A 21,278-nucleotide genomic window follows, 5' to 3' on the forward strand; every position below is an offset into this window, starting at 1 on the left:
GCAGTCTGGAGGCAAAATTCTTTAGGAGAGTACACTTTCTTCTCATTTCCTTCACTTTATTGTATGAGTCTCATTACAGTATGAATGATAATCTTTTTTATTCAAATTTGCTGACTAAAATATTCACAAGGTTGAAATGAAACTTCAAAGAAACCTTAAAACTGATGTTTCTCAAAACCTAGTATCAGAACCAAAGCTGATGTGTCTATGAGCCAAACATAATTGGATAGATGAGGGAGGAAAGCCCCAGAGATTTTAAAACAAGTACATTCTTCTTTTTATATTTTCAGTATTTATAGTAAGAATTATCATGTTCATTTTTCTACATCAACTTCCTTGATAATCTCAGAAGAGAAGCATAAAAATTTACTTTTAGTCACCAGTATTAAAGAAAAAATAGTACACCTGACCTACCCACATATTTTTGAAACACAAAATTTTCTGCCTGAAATTCATCACAGAATGTCACTTTTTCATGCCAAATTGTTATATAGTAAGCTTGTATCCTGAAAAGATTTTTGAAATAATATTTAAATTGAAATGAAAATTTTATGCCTTTAACATTAAATGAATGAGTCTCAGGCTGAAGCACAGCCAACATATATTCAGGAAATACTGGTTTCAACCAAGCTTCATGCCAGGTACTGGCCCTGCTGTAAGGCAGATAGAGTCTTTTCTGCATGGAGTTTGCAATCTGGTGTGAAATCAGCTATAACCCATTGATTGGAGGAACCTGATGCACTGGGGAGAGTATGAGCTGTTTGGAAACATGGTACCAGGACTCTCCCAGTCTCATCAGGTATCCAAGGTTTGATTAAGTAACTATCTCCTAACATGCATGAAGAATATGCCAAATGAAGAATCACAGATAACAAAGAATGATAGTAATAAGGAATAGCAAGTTTTGAAAACTGGAGACAAGATACTATAACTCCCAACAAAGGCTTTACTGCAGAATAGGATAAAATTTGAGGCTAAGTGTATGATAAAGATTATGTCTTTTTCTAAAGAGCAATGACAATCCTCATGAAGCAATAATCAGAAAAACACAATAAGATTGCCATCTCAGGATGCTACTGTATGGATGAAACATATTGAAGAAGGGTTTGAAAGCATGGTTATTGACACAAGGGAAACATCTCGTTTGATGTTCCAGGAGACAGAAGATGTCACACTGCTCTGGGAATATGGTTTCCTGGTAACCGGAGCAGCAGGTGAACATGGAAGAGAACCTATCAGATGTCCTGCATTGAAGGTAAAATAAATAAATGAATCCCCTAAAATTCAGTCATGTGATACAATTTGGAATTCCTCTTACTGAGATACAAAAGCAAGAGAGTAGGAGACCCAGAGAGAGCTGAGTGACATCATTAAGATGCATTTGTGCAGAGGGTCCAGCCCTCTGCACGTCAGAGAGACTGAGAACAAGATGCAGAGACAGTGAGAAAAACACATAGACTTCTGAGAAATAAAACCTCCTTCATTTTATTACTCTTTCTGTTGCTTGTTCTACTCTGTTCTTTTTCTGTTCTGTTCTTCTAGCCTGATGTTTCACTTCCTCCTCTTTCCTGTTGATTTCCTTCTAACTTCTCTATTTTTTCTCTTACACTTTACATACTCCAACAAATTCTTCCAACCAATATAAAAATTACAATGTTGTTACATTCTATCTTTCAAGTGAATGATTACAATGAGAACAAGTAAAAATCATCATGTTTCTTATTTCCCTTACATGATTAAACATTTTATGTATTTCAGGTGATAAACAAATTATCCCCAAGAACCCACATACATTCATGTCCAAGCAACTTGTTATAGATTAACAAGGTGTAAGCAAGCAAGGTGTTTTCTTCTCATCCCGTTCTTTTACTGTCCAGCTACATTTTGTGGTTACAAAGAATGGATCTATAATTTTATTATTTTTCTCAAAGGGTAATCTCATTTTAAAAATCTTAAAAGAATCACAAATGTACACTTTTATATATGAAAAACAACCAGTCATCTCTATTTTAAATCCTCAGGGTGCATACCCACTCATCAACAGTTTTTTATTAAATAGTATCAAGAGGCTGAGGGCAGAAATGGATACAAGGAATTAATCATTACCTTTGATCACCAACCCATCCTGGCAAGAAAAGTAAGGTAGTCAGCAATAGCCAGGGTACTATTGTCCTGTTCCATGACCTCAACAAGTCCCTCACTCAACTATTAAAAGTGTGCCTTTCTAAACTTTAAATTGTTTTCCAAGATTTTCTACGTCAAAGCTATTAACAAAAACATCTTAACCTAATTTAACTAACAATACATGTCTCTAAATTCTTTCTAAGGGTGGTGGTTGAATCCTTAATCTGCTCCAGCAGCAATGCTTGGAAAAAGTCAGTCACTGTTATTGTAAGTACCAATAACACTGCCCAGTGAGAGGCTAGAACCCCCTGAGAATTTTCATACAACCCACAGATGATGAGGGACGTGGTGACCACGAGGGCAGTAAGCAGAACTGTGCTCAGTGACAGCATGCGGTCCTCAGGACATAGTGTCCTTGGGGCTCCGCCTCTCCAAGACTCACTGAGCGTGACTTTTGCTGACCACCAGCCATGTTCCTTGAGTTCCAAGGCTGTTTGTTGTCCCCCTTGCATGGGCCTCAACATATTTGGAATCTGTTGAATTAAGGATTCCTGTGGTATACCCCAGAGAAGATAATTAGTTAGCAATGCAGTACAGAATCTATAGGTAAAAAGAGACCATTTTCATTGGTAATCCAAAGTACATAGAATTATGAGAGGATTTGGCTCAAAAAAATCCTTCAGGACCATGGCCATGGCAGATAGTAACAGAAAAGGAGCCAACTACGATTGTTTAATATTCACAGAATAATGTTGACAAGTCGGGCAGATAAGACAAAAACCAGTGAACTGTGTGTCTCAGAATCAAATTCATAAAAATGTTTAGGAAGTAATGAACACTAAAATATGGTAGAAAGAACTAAATATTCGATCTTCAGCATTATAGAGATAACAAACATGAGAATGTATATACAATTATTGTGATGGTTGGGAAATTCATATTAGTGAACACATAACAGATGGTTAACAAGAAGACATGATCATATTTATTTTGAAAACTGTTGTCATGATTTCTCTTAAAGGTACCTGAGACAGCATGGCAGACAGGAACCAAACTGTCATTTCCCAGTTCCTCCTCCTGGGCCTGCCCATCCCCCCAGAGCACCAGCACCTGTTCTATGCCCTGTTCCTGGCCATGTACCTCACCACTGTCCTGGGGAACCTCATCATCATCATCCTCATTCTACTGGACTCCCATCTCCACACACCCATGTACTTGTTTCTCAGCAACTTGTCCTTCTCTGACCTCTGCTTCTCCTCTGTCACCATGCCCAAATTGCTGCAGAACATGCAGAGCCAGGACCCATCCATCCCTTATGCAGGCTGCCTGGCACAAATATACTTCTTTCTATTTTTTGGAGACCTTGGGAACTTCCTCCTTGTGGCCATGGCCTATGACCGCTATGTGGCCATCTGTTTCCCCCTTCACTACAACAGTATCATGAGTCCTAAGCTCTGTGTGAGTCTAGTGATGCTGTCCTGGGTGCTGACCACATTCCATGCCATGCTGCACACCCTGCTCATGGCCAGATTGTCTTTCTGTAAGGACAACGTGATCCCCCACTATTTCTGTGACATGTCCACTCTGCTAAAGCTGTCCTGCTCGGACACCCAGGTTAATGAGGTGGTGATATTTATTGTGGTCAGCATCTTCCTTATCCTTCCATTTGCACTCATTATCATGTCCTATGTACGAATTGTGTCCTCCATTCTCAAGGTCCCTTCTTCACAAGGTATCCGTAAAGCCTTTTCTACCTGTGGCTCCCACCTGTCTGTAGTGTCACTGTTCTATGGGACAGTCATTGGTCTCTATTTATGTCCTTCTGCTAATAACTCTACTGTGAAGGATACTGTCATGTCTTTGATGTACACAGTGGTGACCCCCATGCTGAATCCCTTCATCTACAGTCTGAGGAATAGAGACATAAAGGAGGCTCTGGAAAGAATCTTTTGCAAAAAGAAAATTCAACTAAACCTATGATGGTAAAACTTGGAAATTTAGCACAATTTCATCCCATAAACATATTAATGTGAACATTGGAATATTTTGTAGAATTTCCCCACCATGGAAGCCCAACATGTTCATAGGTCATACAAATTATCCACTACATTAAGAAGTTAAGCCAAGTAGTTTAACATGGGGAGTGGGTCTTGGGGACCAGAATCACCTTTCTCATTGTCTTGCCCAGGTGGTCCTGGAAAAAATAAAATAGAGGGAGCCTGGTGCCTGCAGTGTGACGCCTTGCATAGCCTTGGTTCACTGGGGAGGGGCTTGGACCTGCCTAGGCTCAGTGTGCCAGGCTCTGCTGACTCCTCATGGGAGACCTTGATTTGAGGGATGTGGGGATGTGGGGTGGCTTGGAAGGGAGGGCTGGGGATGGGAGGAGGGAGGAGGTGGGATCTGTGGGTGGTATGTAGAGTGAGTAGAATATTTCTTAATAAAGAAAAATGAAAAAAAGAATCAGTGAGAAAAGTATATAATAGATATACTACTATGTTGAATACTTGTTCCTTATGATAATGAAGTTATTCCAGGATTGTACCATTTGTCCAGATTTCTGCTTTGATCTCTCTATCCTTTTTAAATAATACTTGTAATTCAACTCAATATCAGTGATATTTGAATACCTCCACTTCCTATGCTGCCTTGCATTTTTTGTTCTTTGTTCACAAATTTTGGCATTATCTTATTCCTTAATTTCCTGTATCCATTATTTCCTTTGATGTTGTGCTGGTTTGAAAAGGAATGGTCCCTATAGACTCATGTGTTTGAATGCTTGGCCCATAGGGAGTGGCACTATTAGGAGGTATGGCCTTGTTGGAGGAGGTATGGTTTGGTTTTGTTGGAGGAAGTGTGACCCTATTTCGGGCAGGCTTTGAGGTCTCATATATGTTCAAGCTGTGCCCAGTACAGCACTTTCTCCTTCTGCTGCCTGTGGATCAAGATGTAGAACTCTCAGCTCCTTCTCCAGCACCATGACTGCCTGCACACTGCCAGGTCCAGCCATGATGATAATGGTCTAATCCTCTGAAACTGTAAGCCAGTCCCAATTAAATGTTTTCCTTTATAAGAGTTGCTATGGACATGATGTCTCTTTGCAGCAATAAAAACCCTAACTAAGGCAGGAGTCTACATTGTTTTCCTGTTGTTTTGCCAGACGTTCATATTTTCACAAATCAGAAAAAGGACCTAGAGGCAAACACAAAGTTAACTTTCCATTATGCCTTCCTTCTGTTTGATTTTTTGCTAATATATGCATATAATTGATTCTTTTGGTTTTGTTCCTGTTCATATCCATCTTTTTTGTCTTTTTTTGTTTTTTTATTTTATAATTTTATAATTGATTTTATATCACTATTTTACTAGATAAGAACTGAATTTCAACATCTTCTGACATTACCTAGTGTCAATGGCTGAGTCTTAGTAATACAAAAACTTACTGATTCTGCAGTTTCTCCACTTCAAAAAGAAAGGAGTAACCATTTTTCCAATCTCCTAGTGTCACATGATAAGAGCCAGGGTTTCAAATTTGGCCCATTTGTTCCTTTTGTTGTCCCCCAGAGTGTGCAGTACCTTTCACCATCTCAGATATTTTGCTGAAATAAGCGTCTTTACTGGAAGCTCATCTTCCTCCAGGTCTGTACTGTTCTCTGTATCTCCTCAGTGGAAGCTCCTGCCTAAGGGTCCACAGACAGCTCAATATTCAACTTACACAATGCTAAACTCTGTACTCTATATAATATTCCTCCTAGTCATTTCCCCATTTATAATATCACCTCTCACCCTGTTGCTTAAATGGCCTCTTACCTACAAAACTAGATCATGATGCACATAATTTTGCTGTTGTTTTCTACTTTGATTACTTGTCTGAAATTATCTTACTATTCTCTGCATATTTGTTGTTGGCATACATATAATTCCAGTATCTTATTGTGCTTTATGTCTGAGTTATATCCCTCTGTGCATATGTGTTATATATCCTGATGGACTCAACAGATGGGAGGTGCAGATTATTTCTACTTCTACATAGATAGTGTTTGTGAGGGCATTTCTAGAGATAGTTAGATCATAAATAAAGTCCATGACACAGTGAATGAATTGTTACCTGGATAGACTCAGGATGTAATGTCACAAGGACATGATAAAAAAAAGTAGGAAATGATGCCTAATTGGAGAAAATTGTCAACCAGGAATGTGCCATTAGAGCTGTACCTGCTATAATTTCTTCCTGTATTTCCTTTATTCTGTTTGTTTGCCTCCATCTTGTGAACTAATTTTCTTAGTCACACCTTACCCACCATGATGGATTAAAGTCTCTGAAACTGTGAGCCAAAATTAATTTTTCTGCCTTTTAAAGTTTATAGCAGGGATCCTATGAGAGCAATATCAAATAAATAATTCAGCCTCTATCTCTCCAGTTACAAAAGTCAACTCTAAATGAATTGTAGGCCTAAATATAAGGCCTGGAGCTGTGAGATTATTGTAAGAAAGCATAAAGGAAGTGTTAGAGTGCTGGAATGAAGGATATCCTTTGTCTCCAGTCACTGAAAGTACAGAAGCAAAAGCAAAAGTAGACATATGCAATTATATGAGGTTTAAAAGGTTCTGTAATGAAAAGGAGCAACTTTACCACGGAAGTTCACACAGAATGGGAGCTAACAGGGTATACATATGACAGCATGTTCATATGTATCCTATGTATGGTGCTCACTCCAAGTCAATGGAATATAATAATGCAATTTAAAAAGTGAGAACTGACCTAAGGAAGGAGTTATCTATAGAAGACCAGTGAGTATGTGACAATAATTGTCAACATATGAAGTTTAAGTGAAACCCATAATAACTGTCATCTCACCCCAATAACAATGGCCATTGTAAAAAAAAAAAAAAAAAAAAAAAAAAAAAAAAAACAAGATGCAACAAAGAAAGAGAATTACAGACCAATCTCCCACAAGGATGGTTCAACATACAAAAATTAGTCAATGTAATACACCATATAAACAAAACTGAAAGAAAAAAACCACATGATCATCTTATTGGATGCTGAAAAACCCATGAACAAAATCCAACACCTCTTCATGATAAAGGTTCTAGAGAAATCAGGAATACAAGGAACATACCTAAACATAATAAAGGCAATTTACAGCAAGCCAACAGCCAACATCAAGTTAAATGGAGAGAAACTCAACACGATTCCACTAAAATCAGGAACAAGACAAGGCTGTCCACTCTCCTCATACTTATTCAACATGGTATTTGAAGTTCTAGCTATAGCAATAAGACAACATAAGGAGATCAAGGGGATACAAATTGGAAAGGAAGAAGGCAAACTTTCACTATTTGCAGATGAAATGATAGTATACATTAGTGACCCCAAAAATTCTACCAGGGAACTCCCACAGCTGATAAACTCCTTCAGTAAGGTGGCAGGATACAAGATTAACTCAAAAAAAATAGTAGCCCTCCTATATACAAATGATAAATGGGCTGAGAAAGAAATCAGAGAAACATCAACCTTTACAATAGCCACAAATAATATAAAATACCATGGAGTAACTCTAACTAAGCAAGTGAAGGACCTGTATGATAAAAAACTTTAAGTCTCTGAAGAAAGAAATAGAAGAAGATATGAGAAAATGGAAAGATCTCTCATGCTCATGGACAGATAAAATTAACATAGTAAAAATGGCAATCTTACCAAAAGCAATCTACAGATTCAGTGCAATCCCCATCAAAATCCCAACACAATTCTTCACAGACTTGGAAAGAACAATACTTAATTTTATGTGGAAAAACAAAAAACCTAGGATAGCTAAAAGAATCCTGTATAGCCGGGGATTGGTGGCACATGCCTTTAGTGCCAGCACTCAGGAGGCAGAGCCAGGCAGATTTCTGTGAGTTCAAGGCTAGGCTGGTCTACAAAGTGAGTTCCAGGAAAGGCACAAAGCTACACAGAGAAACCCTGTCTCTAAAAACCAAAAAAAGAATCCTGTAAAATAAAGCAACCTCTGGAGGCATCATGATCCCTGACCTCAAACTCTACTATAGAGCCATAGTAATAAAAAACAGCTTGGTAGTGGCATAAAAACCAACACATGGACCAATGGAATCGGATTGAAGACCCTGACATTAATCCACACACCTATGAACATATGATTTTCGACAAAGAAGCCAAAACTGTACCATGGAAAAAAAGAAAGTATCTTCAACAAATGGTGCTTGCATAACTGGATGTCAACATGCAGAAGATTGCAAATAGATCCATATCTGTCACCATGCATGAAACTCAAGTCCAAGTGGATCAAAGACCTCAATATAAATCCAGTTACACTGAACTTGATAGAAGAAAAAGTAGAAAGTAGTCTTGAACTCATTGGCACAGAAGACTACTTCCTAAATATAACACCAGTAGCACAGACACTGAGAGCAACAGTTAATAAATGGGACCTCCTGAAACTGAGAAGCTTTTGTAGGGCAAAGGACACAGTCAATAAGACAAAACGACAGCCTACAGAATGGGAAAAGATCTTCACCAACCCTACATCTGGCAGAGGGCTGATCTCCAAAATATATAAAGAAATCAAAAAGCTAGACTTGAAAATACTGAACAATCCAATTTAAAAAATGGGCTACAGAGCTTAACAGAGAATTCTCAGCAGAAGAATCTCAAATGGCTGAAGGCATTTAAGGAATTGCTCAACATCCTTAGTCATCAGGGAAATGCAAATCAAAACAACTCTGAGATACCATCTTACACTTGTCAGAATGGCTAAGATCAAAAACACTGAAGACAGCTTATGTTGGAGAGGATGTGGAGCAAGGGGAACACTCCTCCACTGTTGGTGGGAATGTAAATTTGTACAGCCACTCTGGAAATCAGTATGGCGGTTTCTCAGAAAATTAGGAATAAGTCTTCCTCAAGACCCAGCTATACCACTCTTGGGCATATACCCAAGGAATGCTCAATCTTACCACAAGGACACATGCTCAACTATGTTCATATCAGCATTACTCGTAATAGCCAGAACCTGGAAACAACCTAGATGCCCCTCAACTGAAGAATGGATAAAGAAAATGTGGCACATATACACAATGGAATACTACTCAGCAGTAAAAAACAATGATATGATGAAATTTGCAGACAAATGGATGGAAATGGAAAATATCATCCTGAATGAGGTAACCCAGACTCAGAAGGACAAACATAGTATGTACTCACTCATAAGTGGATACCAGATGTGAGGGAAAGGATGGCCAGACTGCAACCCACAGCTCCAGAGAGGCTAGCTAACAGGGAAAGACCCTAGGAGGGACACATGGATGACCCAGCGAAGGAGAAGTGGATGAGATCTACATGAGCAGACTGGGTGTGGGGTGGTTGGCAGAGGGTGAGGAGTAGAGAATGAGAACAATAGGGAAATGGGAGGGTCGAGCTGGAACAGGGACAGAGTGGGAGGGTAGGTGTAGCAGGAATCTTAACAGTTCTTATTCATAAAATCAAACCTGTGGCCAGTTATTGGGGTGAACACTGGAAGGTCAGAGAGACAGAACAAGCCACAGCTACCTCACCAGATCCTCAGCTGGTCTTGTTTCCTCAGACTGGAGGCTTCTGAGTCCTCATCCAGAATGGGTCTCAGCTGAATTGCTGCTCAAAAGCCTGAATGCTTAACCAGGTCAAATGCTTAACCAGCCAAATGCTTCTAGTTCCTGGTCCTCATGCCTTATATACCTTTCTGCTTTCTACCACCACTCCCTGGGATTAAAGGCTTGCTTTCTGGGATTAAAGGCGTGATGAGTCACCATGCCTGTCTGTATCCTTGAACACATGGATTTCTGCCTCTGGAATGCTAGGATTAAAGTTGTGTCCTACCACTGCCTATCCTTTATGTTTAATATTGTGGCTGCTCTGTCTCTGACCCCAGGTAAGTTTATTAGCATGCACAATATTTGGGGGAATACAATACCACAGGTAGGGAAGGAGATACCATGATAGATGAGGACATCATGGGAATAGGAAGAGGTCCAGAGTGCTCCAGAGGCTCTCAGGAACCCACAAGGATGACACCACCTTGGACTGCTGGCAGTAGTCCAGAGGGTGCCTGGACTGGTCTACTCTGGTGACTGGTCTAGCAAATACCCTAACTATCATCATAGAGCCTTTGTCCAGTGACTGATGGAGGCAGATGCAGAGATCCATTGCCAGGTGCCAGGCTGAGCTCCAGGAATCCAATCGATGAGAGAGAAGAGGGATTCTGCAGCTGGGAAATGTCGATATCATGACGGGAAGAAGTGCAGAGATGACCGGCCACACTAGAGGAAGCCCATGAACTGTAGACTAGTGGCTGTGGAGCCCTCATGGGACTGGACTAGGCCCTCTGGATACAGAAGATGGTTGTTTGGCTTGAACTGTTTGGGGGGCACCCAGGCGGGGGGATCGGGATCCATCCCTGGTGCATGAGCAGGCTTTTGGGAATCCGGTGCCTGTGGTATGGCATCTTGCTCAGCCTTGGTACAGTAGGAAGGGCTTGGACTTGCCTAGGCTTGGTGTGCCGGGTTCTGCTGACTCCCCTTGGGAGACCTTTATTTGGGGGATGTGGGGTGGCTTGGGAGGGAGGGTTGGGAGATGAGAGGAGGGAGGAGGTGGGATCTGTGGGTGGTATGTAGAGTGAGTAGAATATTTCTTAATAAAGAAAAATGGAAAAAAAAGATTCACAAGCCAAAAAAAAAAAAGACTTAAGATAACAAATGCTTGTAAGATTTTAAAGAAAAAGGAAACCTTGGAAATTGTTGGTAGGAATAAAAATTAGCATTTCCATTACACTGTGGAGATCCCTGGTAAATGTAAAATAGAACTATCATATAACTCACAATCACACTACTGGGAAAATGGCCAAAGAAATTTCAGTCTTTCCTTAAAGGTAAAAAACTCCCCTATGCAGGGAATAACTACACTAGCTATTTTTTTAAATGACTAAATTTAAAACTAAGACATCTTTTTAACTTTGTGTGTGTGTGTGTGTGTGTGTGGGTGTGTGTGTGTGTGTGTGTGTGCAAGCGTGTAAAAGAAAAAGACAATGACAAGGACTTAGGTTTTCAACACAGTCTTGGATGGCCTGGAACTCAGTGAATTCACCAGACTGACCTAGAGCTCATGGCAACTCTTCCTTCCCTGCCTCCTGAGTGCTGGGATTACAATCATTGGCCACAACAACTAGCTTACTGGCTTGCAGCATGTTTATCTCTTTCTTTTGGCTTATTTCTTTAGCTAAGACTCAAGAACTATATTGAATAAGAATGGAAAGAGGATAGATTTGTCTTTTTGCTGATTTTAGAGAAAATGCTTTGAGTTTTTCTTCATTTTATATAATGTGGACTATATATTTGTTGTACATAGACTTAGTTGTGATAAGGCTGATCCAAGTTCGTGTCAGCCAAGGTGTGTGTATTGGCTTTCTTGCTTTCTTGCTTGCTTGCTTGCTATTCTTTTTCCTTTTGAGACAGGATCTCACTATATAGCTCTATCCTAGAACTCACTATGTAGACCAGGCTGGCCTAGAACTCACAGAGATCTGCCTACCATTGATCTGCCTCCCAAGTGCTGAGATTAAAAAGGCATGTGCTCATACACCTGGCTTTTGATTTTCTTTTTAATGGAAAGTAAACATTGATGAAAATATGAAGAATCTGGAACTCACAAATATTACTGATTGAAATGTGAAATGGTACTGCTGCCATGGAAAAATTATTCGGTGATTTCTCAAAAAGTTAAACATGGAATTATTGTTCTATCATCCAAAATTCCTATTCTTAGGTATATACATGAAAGAACTGCTATATTCAAGCCAAAAATTTTACATTAATATCCAAAAGAGAACTATTCATCACAGTCCCTATATACAAAGAGATATCAATTGATCATTGTCCAAATAAAACATGGTACATCCATGAAATGCCACTCAGTATTAAAACCAAATGAACTATTGACACATGCATGTGCCTTGAACATGACTAACTGCCTTAGTTAGGTTTTCTATTTCTGTGAAGAGACACCATAAACACAGCAACTTTTATAAAAGAAAGCATTTAACTGGGGATGTCTTACAGGTTCAGAGATTTAGTCCATTATCGTCATGGTAAAAAAGTATGGCAGCATACAGACAGACTTGGTGCTGGAGAAGTAACTAAGAGTTCTACATTTGGATCAACAGGCAGCAGAAAGAGACAGAGCCACTGGGTCTGGCTTGTGCTTCTAAAACCTCAAAGCCCACCCTCAATTATACAGTTCCTCCAATAAAACCAAACCTATTCCAACAAGGCAACATCTCCAATAATGCTAATTCCTCTGAGTCTATAGGGGCCATTTTCATTCAAACAACCACATTAGCTGAAAGGAAACATATATTACTCTGTATGATTGTGTGTATGCAAAAGTGTCAAGGTCAAGAAAATCCAAAAAGATACAAAATAAACTGGAATTGCCTGAGGCTGAGTCAGGATAGACCAAGTAGGGAAAGTGTAGGGTAGCTAAGTGTTGGTTAATGTTAACTATCAATTTATGGGATTTAGAATCACAATGGAAACAAATCTCTGAGCCCATCTGTGAGGGATTATTTAGCTAAGTTAGATGAGGTAAGAAAACCTACCCTAAATGTGGGCAATGTCACTCCGTGGTGTGGGGTTTCAGGCTAATTGAAAAAGAGAAGACATAATGAGCCCAGGCATTCATCACTCTTCCTGACTCTGAACTCATTGTGACCAGCTGCCTCCTGCTCCTGCTGCTATAATGAGTTGTATTTCCTGGAACTGTAGCCAAAATTGTCCCATTCTCCTTAAGTTGCATTTGTTGGGTATTTTGTCACAGCAACAAGACAAGTAATTAATGCAAAGTTTTAATAAACTCAGGAGATCCATGGGATGTAATGAGTAGGTTTTAAAAATGATGGTGGTATATTTGCACAGCTTTGAATATACAAATAATTATACACTTTATAAAGGTGAATAGTATATTTCAATATATGGGATTTTTTTATGTCAGGAGATAGAACACCAGTATCACTGAACTCAAAGTTGAACCTACCACCCAGCCACTTTGGGTTATTATGTAAACCATTATCAGAGAATAGTGGTATTACTCTACCTGGTGTGGTTGATGCTGATATCCAATGGGAAACATGATTCCTGCTCAAAAGAAGCATCATTCTGTCTAAAATCCTGGGGAAGTGTTTTAACATCTTTTTTTTGTGTGTGTATTAATTTTTTTAATTTATTTTAATTTATTTTGCAATACAATTCTGTTCTACATATCAGCCATGGATTCCCTTGTTCTCCCCCCCTCCCGTCCCCCTCACCTTCCCCCCAACCCCCCCCATTCCCATCTCCTCCAGGGCAAAGCCTTCCCCACAGACTGAGGTCAACCTGGTAGACTCAGTCCAGGTAGGTCTAGTCCCCTCCTCCCAGGCCGAGCCAAACAATCCTGCATAGGCCCCAGGTTTCAAACAGCCAACTCATGCAATGAGCACAAGATCTGGTCCCACTGCCTGGATGCCTCCCAAACAGATCAAGCCAATCAACTGTCTCACCCATTCAGAGGGCCTGATCCAGTGGGGACCCCTCAGCCATTGGTTCATAGTTCATGTGTTTCCATTCATTTGGCTATTTGTCCCTGTGCTTTATCCAACCTTGGTCTCAACAATTCTCGCTCATATAAACCCTCCTCATTCTCGTTAATTGGACTCCCAGAGATCCACCCGGGGCCTAGTCATGGATCTCTGCATCCAGATCCCTCAGTAGTTGGATGAGGTTTCTAGCACAACAATTAGGGTGTTTGGCCATCCCATCACCAGAGTAGGTCAGTTCGGGCTGTCTCTCGACCATTGCCAGCAGTCTGTTATGGGGGTATCTTTGTGGATTTCTGTGGGCCTCTCTAGCACTTTGCTTCTTCCTATTCTCATGTGGTCTTCATTTACCATGGCCTCCTATTCCTTGTTCTCCCTCTCTGTTGTTGATCCAGCTGGGATCTCCCGCTCCCCCAAGCTCTCTTTCCCTCAACCCTCGCCTTTCATTACCCCCACTCATGTCCAGGCTGTTCATGTAGATCTCATTCCATTTCTCTGTCATTGGGCGATCCCTGTGTCTTTCTTGGGGTCCTGTTTTCCAGGTAGCCTCCCTGGTGATGTGAGTAGCAGACAAGTCATCCTTGTTTCATAACATCTTTAATAGCTCAATGTCCCAAATGAAATGTTAATGTCATCTATAGCAACCCAATACAGGCAAAGCCAATGAAGGCCCAGGTTCGCTAGGATGATAATGTGCTTTCTATTAGTATGGACAGAAACTCACTCAGCTGATGCTTGTTAAACACGGGGGACAGATAGCAAAAGTAAGGCTTATAACTGTCAGCGGTGGTTTCAGTCACAATGGCAGGGATGTGGAACATGCACTAGGATGTACTGATGCAGATACAGAAAGTGGCTGGGGTAATGGTGGTGGATACAATTAAGGTTTTCCTAGAGAGATTGTAGCATGAATCTTAAAAGTTCTTATTAATCAAAACAAACCTGGAGCTGGGTATTGGGGTGAATGCTGGAAGATCAGAGAAGCAGAACAAGCCACAGCTGCCTCACCTCACCAATTCCTCAGCTTATCCTGTTTCCTCAGACTGGAAGCCTCTCTGTCCTCATCCAAATGGCTCTCAGCTGAACTGCTTCTAAAAGCCTGAAAGTTTAACCAGCCAAACGCTTCTAGTTTCTGGTCTTCACATCGTATATACCTTTCTACTTTCTGCCATCACTCCCTGGGATTAAAGGCTCACTTTCTGGGATTAAAGGCACACGTCACCATGCCTGGCTGTTTCCAATGTGGCCTTGAACTCACAGAGATCCAGACGGATTTCTGCCTCTGGAATGCTAGGATTAAAGGTGTGAGTGCCACCATTTTCTAGCCTCTGTATCTAGTGGCTGTTCTTTTCTTTGACCCCAGATAAGTTTATTAGGGTGCACAATATTTTGGGGAACACAATACCACAACAAGAGATGAAGAGCCAAAAACAACTGATTAGAAGTGGGAATCTGGGCTTCTTCTTATATCTTGGCCTGAAGACAAATTAACATGATCTTAAGGAATTCATCAAACATTGTTCTTATTCCTATCCTTAACATATATTGACAGGTACAGAAAGTTGAGTCATAAATTCTGGTCCTTGTTAGCATTATGTTTATATATCTTTTTTTTTTTTTGGTTTTGGTTTTGGTTTTTCGAGACAGGGTTTCTCTGTGTAGCTTTGTGCCTTTCCTGGAACTCGCTTTGGAAACCAGGCTGGCCTCGAACTCACAGATGTTTATATATCTTGAGGGCTGTTTATACAGTTTTATGTTTTACTCAGAGAATGTCATTTGGGAACCTTTCCAAAGTACATGTTTTTCATGGTGATGTTTCCGTAACAGCAAAAAAATGGTTTCTTCTGTACATTTTCATATCCATAGTCCCTAATTATTCTTCAAAATACAGACTCTGGAAACATTGTTAAGCAGCTCTTCCCTGAACAAGTTGTGAATAAGTACCTACCTATGAATCTCTCTTCTTTACCTTCCCCCTTGGAGTAGTTAACACATGATCAATAACTGCAATCAGTCACAACTACAGGACTCTGAAAGAATTGGTCCTAGAAAGGTCCTGGATAATTACTCTAATTAGTTGTTCATGATCTGGACTCCTCTGGGACACAGAACCTCTTAAGCCCAAAGGTAACTAAAAGGAGACATAGTTAAAAGGGTGATGCAGATCTAGGTGTGGACTAGAGACTGTTATTTCCTGTGAGCACAATGAATAAAGGGAAGCATGATATTTTATCAGGGACTGTGCATCATCCTCAGATATTCTGGATGAGTTGGCAGGTGGGTGAATGGGCTGATGTTTTACTGTCCTTCCAACACAAGAGTTTCAATATCTTGCCGGGTATGATGTTCTTTAAGATTTTCCAGAGATAATAATGTTCCTTCTTTGTAATCCCTCATCTTCAGAGACTTTGCCACACCTCAGATATATTTGAATTAATGGTTGTCATTTGTAATATTTTGTTCACCATGTGGTTCCTCTTATTAAGAACTGTGTAATTATTCTCCTAAGATCATACTCTATCAACATAACAGCCCTGTGATGATAAGGACATTTTTTAACTTTGCTGTGGAGCATTAATAAACCTTAAGCAGGCCTCCCATCAAAGATTGTTTTGGTTTATCTCATGGGACTCACCAATGTGTATTTTTAGGGATAATGTATGTGCTTCCTGCTCCAGCATCCAGGTATCATCACCTGATGTTGCATTTATAAAGTAGAATCTGAGCTACAGAACCACAATCCATGTTATCACAGAATTCTAGGTGATTTGTATTTAATGTGAACCACATTGTCTCCTACAGGATTCCTATGTGCTGTCCTGGTTGAGAATTACCGATTTAATGGCTAAAGAAGATAGGAAGCTCCTTGGATCACTGGGGACTGTAGCATGAATCTTAAAGAGTTCTTATTAATAAAATCAAACCAAGAGCTAAGTATTGGGGTGAACACTGGAAGATCAGAGAGACAGAACAAGCCACAGCTAACCTCACCTGGCCAACTTCTCAGCTGATCTTGTTTCCTCAGACTGGAAGCCTCTGTGTCCTCATATCCAAATGGCTCTCAGCTGAACTGTGCTGCTCAAAACATAAAAGCTTAACCAGCCAAATGCTTAACCAGCCAAATGCTGCTAGTTTCTGGTCCTCACGCCATATATACCTTTCTGCTTTCTACCATAACTCCCTGGGATTAAAGGCTTGATTTCTGGGATTAAAGGCGTGAGTCACCATGCTTGGCTGTATCCTTGAGCAGATGGATTTCTGCCTCTGGAATGCTAGGATTAAAGGCGTGTGCTACCACTGCCTATCCTAAGTATCTAGTGGCTTTTCTGTTCTCTGACCCTAGATAAGATTATTAGGGTACACAATATTTTGGGGAATACAACCACCACAGGGGACAGCACCCACAGGTGAAGTCTCTGGTTTGTGACCTCTACATATATCCCTATACTGCATGGGTCCCTCTCACTTACAAGGGAAGTAGAATTTTGGCAAACTATTTTTACTTTACTTCGAGTCTGCTGTTCTAAATATTAATGATTTTGAAAACCACATTTATAACACCATTAGGATTAGTATTTCACCAAAATCAGTACCAGAGCCTAGTCTATCCACACATAAGTTAATCATGGCTCAGTATAGTTCTTAGAGAAAAGACTTCCAAAGTTCCCTAATGCTCTTTCTCTGCTTTCTTGGTCAGCTTCGAAAACATACGGAGTTTGTTGGTGTTGTTGATAAGAAAACATGTGCTTGCATGTGTGTGTGTGTGTGTGTGTGTGTGTGTGTGTGTGTGTGTGTGTGTGTGTGTTGGTCCGGATTAGTTGTTTTAAGCTAAGTATCACATGATGCTGAAAACTGATAAATGTCTGTCTTCAAGGCCAGTCAGCAGACAAACCCCTAGGCTGAGTTGAGGTTGCACACCTGAGCACAAGGCAATCTGGAGGCAGAGTTCTTACTCAGGAGAGTACATTTATTCTCTTATCTTTGACTGTGGGAGGCTCATCCCATTGCAGAGGGTATTTTTCTTTATTTTGAGTCTGCTTTCCTAGATACTAATGACATTGAAAACTACATTCTTAGCAACATTAGGATTTGTATTTTACAAAAATCAGTGCCATAGTCTAGTCCAACTCACATGTAAGTTAGTCACGACATAAATTCTTGTAGATTGAAACATAAGAATTTTATTTTGAGTCATCACCATTACTGAGCAGAGCAGCACATCAGATCTATCCCTATATTCCTATACTTTTTATAAATACAAAATAGCATTAGTCACATTGGCAAGTGTCAAAATTAGTGCTAAATGATCAAGTCTAGTGATTATTAATATGGAAAGTATGTTTGAGACAGGGTCTCACTGTGTTACCCTGGCTGGCCTGGGACTCTGTGTAGACCAGACTAGCCTCAAACTCACAAATGTCTGCCTCCAGAATAGTGGAGCTAAAGAAATGTGCCACCACAAGATTTAGTATGGGTATTGGCTCTAATTTAGGGGGGGCTGTAGCCTTTAACATTTAAGGAGTCTGTTTCAGATTGAAACACAACCCCCCAAAAAAACATTTATGAACACTGGTCACACACAAGCATCATGCCATGGGCTGGCCATGCTGCAAGATGAAGGAGCACATGGCCTCTCCTGAATTTAGTGCACAGTCTGGTGGGAAGCCTGCATGAATCAGTGACCAGGGGCATTGAGGCATGTGAGGAGAACATGGGATGCTGTGAGGTCATGGTAACAGATCTCAATGTAGTGTGGAAATTTTTGATTAGCAAGTGGCATACAATATCTATGAAAGGTAAATGAGGACAACATTGGGGAAGAGGCTAAAGAGGGGAGGAAATTACAGGCAAGAGAAAAAGCAAGAATAAAATGCTGGAAGCAAGAAAATGTGACTTTTAAGACTAGCATTGGAGAAGAGCAGCACACAGGTGTATCATAGTTCAGGTAACAAAGCATCATTTGTGAATATGATAAGAGCCTTGGATAGTATTGAAAGTTGGCTTGAATAAGAGAAATGTTAAGGACGTTAAGTCCTTTACCTGGTTTCCTGAGGTTCATCACATTAAATTATTCAAAGTATAATGAATTAAATGTTGGCAATCTTGTAAATACAATCCTGGCAGCATCTAGTTGTCAGCCTGGTCTAGGAGTGTGGTGTTGAGGCAATGAATGGAGGAAGTAGAAAGACGAAGAGAAGCTACAGGATTTGCTAGATTGACAGTGCTAGAAAAAGAAATAAAATTGACATATTTCTTATTGGATCCAGGCCTTGCAGACATTGGATTTATCAGTTCTCCAGTGTCACCTTTACAGAACTGAGTCCCCAGTGTCCCCTTTACAGAACCAAGAGCAGAACAGGGGCAAGTTGGGAAAGAGCAAAGTGGGATCATGGGTTTCACTTGGATCTGCTGCATTTGACACGACTGTGACATATTCAAGAAACTGTAACTACTAAGCAACAGGGTAGAGTTCTGAAGGTGACACAGACTTCATAGCTGAATTTCAGATGTCAATTTAAGACACTGGGTTAGACAAATACATAGATATGTATGCACACACATGCACACACACACACACATATATATATATGGACTGATTGAAAATAAATTTTCAGAATCCTGAGGACCACCAATGTGTAAGAGATACTAGGACAAAGGAGCCAATTACAACTGCCTAGAATGACCATTCAGAATGGTAAAAGAAACAACTAACATGTTTTGTGTGTTGCAGAAGCTCATAGCTGAATGTGTTTAGGAAATGATAGAATATTGAAACACACAGGGAGGCATTAAAAAAGATCATCAGTGATTACACATAAGTTTATAATTATGGTTATGAGATCAATAGTTTTCAAATAAATAATAAAGAGCTTAAAACTCTGATTATTTTTATTTGGATTTCTAAGGATCTGTGTCATTTTTCCCTTAAAGGTACAGGAGAAAGAATATGGGAACCAAAGTGTCATCTCCCAATTCCTCCTCCTGGGCCTGCCCATCCCCCCAGAAGACCAGCAGCTGTTCTATGCCCTGTTCCTGGCCATGTGCCTCACCATCATCCTGGGAAACATCATCATCATCATCCTCATTCTACTGGACTCTCATCTCCACACTCCCATGTACTTGTTTCTCAGCAACTTGTCCTTCTCTGACCTCTGCTTCTCCTCTGTCACCATGCCCAAATTGCTGCAGAACATGCTGAGCCAAGACCCATCCATCTCCTATGCAGGCTGCCTGACACAAATGTACTTTTTAACGGTTTTTGGAAACATAGAGAGCTTCCTCCTTGTAGTCATGGCCTATGACCGCTATGTGGCCATTTGCTTCCCCCTTCATTACACTAGCATCATGAGTCCTAAGCTCTGTGTGAGTCTGGTGGTGCTGTCCTGGGTGCTGACCATATTCCATGCCATGCTGCACACCCTTCTTGTGGCCAGATTATCTTTCTGTAAGAACAACGTGATCCCCCACTTTTTCTGTGACATATCTCCTCTGCTGAAGCTGTCCTGCTCTGACACACATGTTAATGAGTTGGTGATATTTATCATGGGAGGGCTTGTTATTGTCATTCCATTCCTTCTCATTGTCCTGTCCTATGTACAAATTGTCTCCTCCATCTTTAAGGTTCCTTCTGTTCAAGGCATCCACAAGGTCTCCTCCACCTGTGGTTCCCATCTGTCTGTGGTGTCTCTCTTCTATGGGACAATTATTGGTCTCTATATATTTCCATCAGTTAATAATTCCACTCTGAAGGAGATTGCCATGGCTATGATGTACACAGTGGTGACTCCCATACTGATCCCCTTCATCTGCAGCCTGAGGAACAGAGACATGAAGGAGGCCCTGGAAAGAGTCCTTTGTAAGAAGAAAGTTCTCTTCTGTCTTTGATAGCTGCACTTGATAATTTTGGGAAATTGCATCCAACAAATAGACTGTACTAATGTGGGGATGTGTAGCATAAGTTTTGCTGGTATAAATAAGTTGATTTTGCCTATGGTGAGGCATCTTTTTTTTTTTTTTTTTGGTTTTTTCGAGACAGGGTTTCTCTGTGTAGCTTTGCGCCTTTTCCTGGAACTCACTTGGTAGTGCAGGCTGGCCTCGAACTCACAGAGATCCTCCTGGCTCTGCCTCCCGAGTGCTGGGATTAAAGGCGTGCGCCACCACCGCCCGGCTAATGGTGAGGCATCTTAGAGGCAGGCAAGAAATCCAAGAGAGACAGGAAAGAGAAAGATGGGGTCTTAGAGAAGCTGGGAGCTGCCACCAGAAGCAAGATGTAAAAGTACCAGTGAGTCACAAAGCCACATGGCAATGCACAGATTAATAGAAATGGGTTAATTTAAGATATAAGAGCTAGCTAGCAAGAAGCCTGACCCATAGGCCATACAGTTTGTAAATAATAGAAGCCTCTGTGTGTTTACTTGGGATCAAGCGGCTGCAGGACATGGGAGGGAGTGATTTGTCCTGACGGCAGAGCTGGGCAGGACTGGAAAAACCTTCTGGCTACAGGGATGCTATTCCAGATTTCCTCATTGCTCCTTCCGA

General features: G+C 40.6%; 2 protein-coding genes across 2 annotated transcripts; both read left to right on the forward strand.

The window, feature by feature from the left end:
- The first annotated feature begins 3,159 nt into the window (after positions 1-3,159).
- On the forward strand, positions 3,160-4,104 carry LOC128121888 (olfactory receptor 1). The gene has a single exon (XM_052756953.1). It carries the CDS (start codon positions 3,160-3,162, stop codon positions 4,102-4,104), a length of 945 nt encoding a protein of 314 aa, XP_052612913.1.
- Positions 4,105-15,944: 11,840 nt separating this feature from the next.
- LOC128122567 (olfactory receptor 1468-like) lies at positions 15,945-20,624 on the forward strand. The gene is made up of 2 exons (XM_052758212.1): positions 15,945-16,016; positions 19,671-20,624. The coding sequence occupies exons 1-2, from the start codon at positions 15,945-15,947 to the stop codon at positions 20,622-20,624; spliced, it is 1,026 nt and encodes a 341-aa protein (XP_052614172.1).
- Positions 20,625-21,278: the final 654 nt, after the last annotated feature.

This window comes from Peromyscus californicus, unplaced genomic scaffold, assembly GCF_007827085.1.
Source record: "Peromyscus californicus insignis strain IS unplaced genomic scaffold, ASM782708v3 Scaffold_3__1_contigs__length_106647218, whole genome shotgun sequence".
In the NCBI taxonomy this organism is placed as follows: domain Eukaryota; kingdom Metazoa; phylum Chordata; class Mammalia; order Rodentia; family Cricetidae; genus Peromyscus; species Peromyscus californicus.

What these genes read in the sequence shown, in the direction of transcription:
- LOC128121888 (XM_052756953.1), top strand. Translation starts at nt 3,160, where the DNA reads ATGGCAGACAGGAACCAAACTGTCATTTCCCAGTTCCTCCTCCTGGGC.
- LOC128122567 (XM_052758212.1), top strand. Translation starts at nt 15,945, where the DNA reads ATGAATAAAGGGAAGCATGATATTTTATCAGGGACTGTGCATCATCCT. An exon ending in TATTCTGGATGAGTTGGCAG is followed by an intron (nt 16,017 to 19,670) that starts GTGGGTGAATGG and finishes TTTCCCTTAAAG; the next exon opens with GTACAGGAGAAAGAATATGG.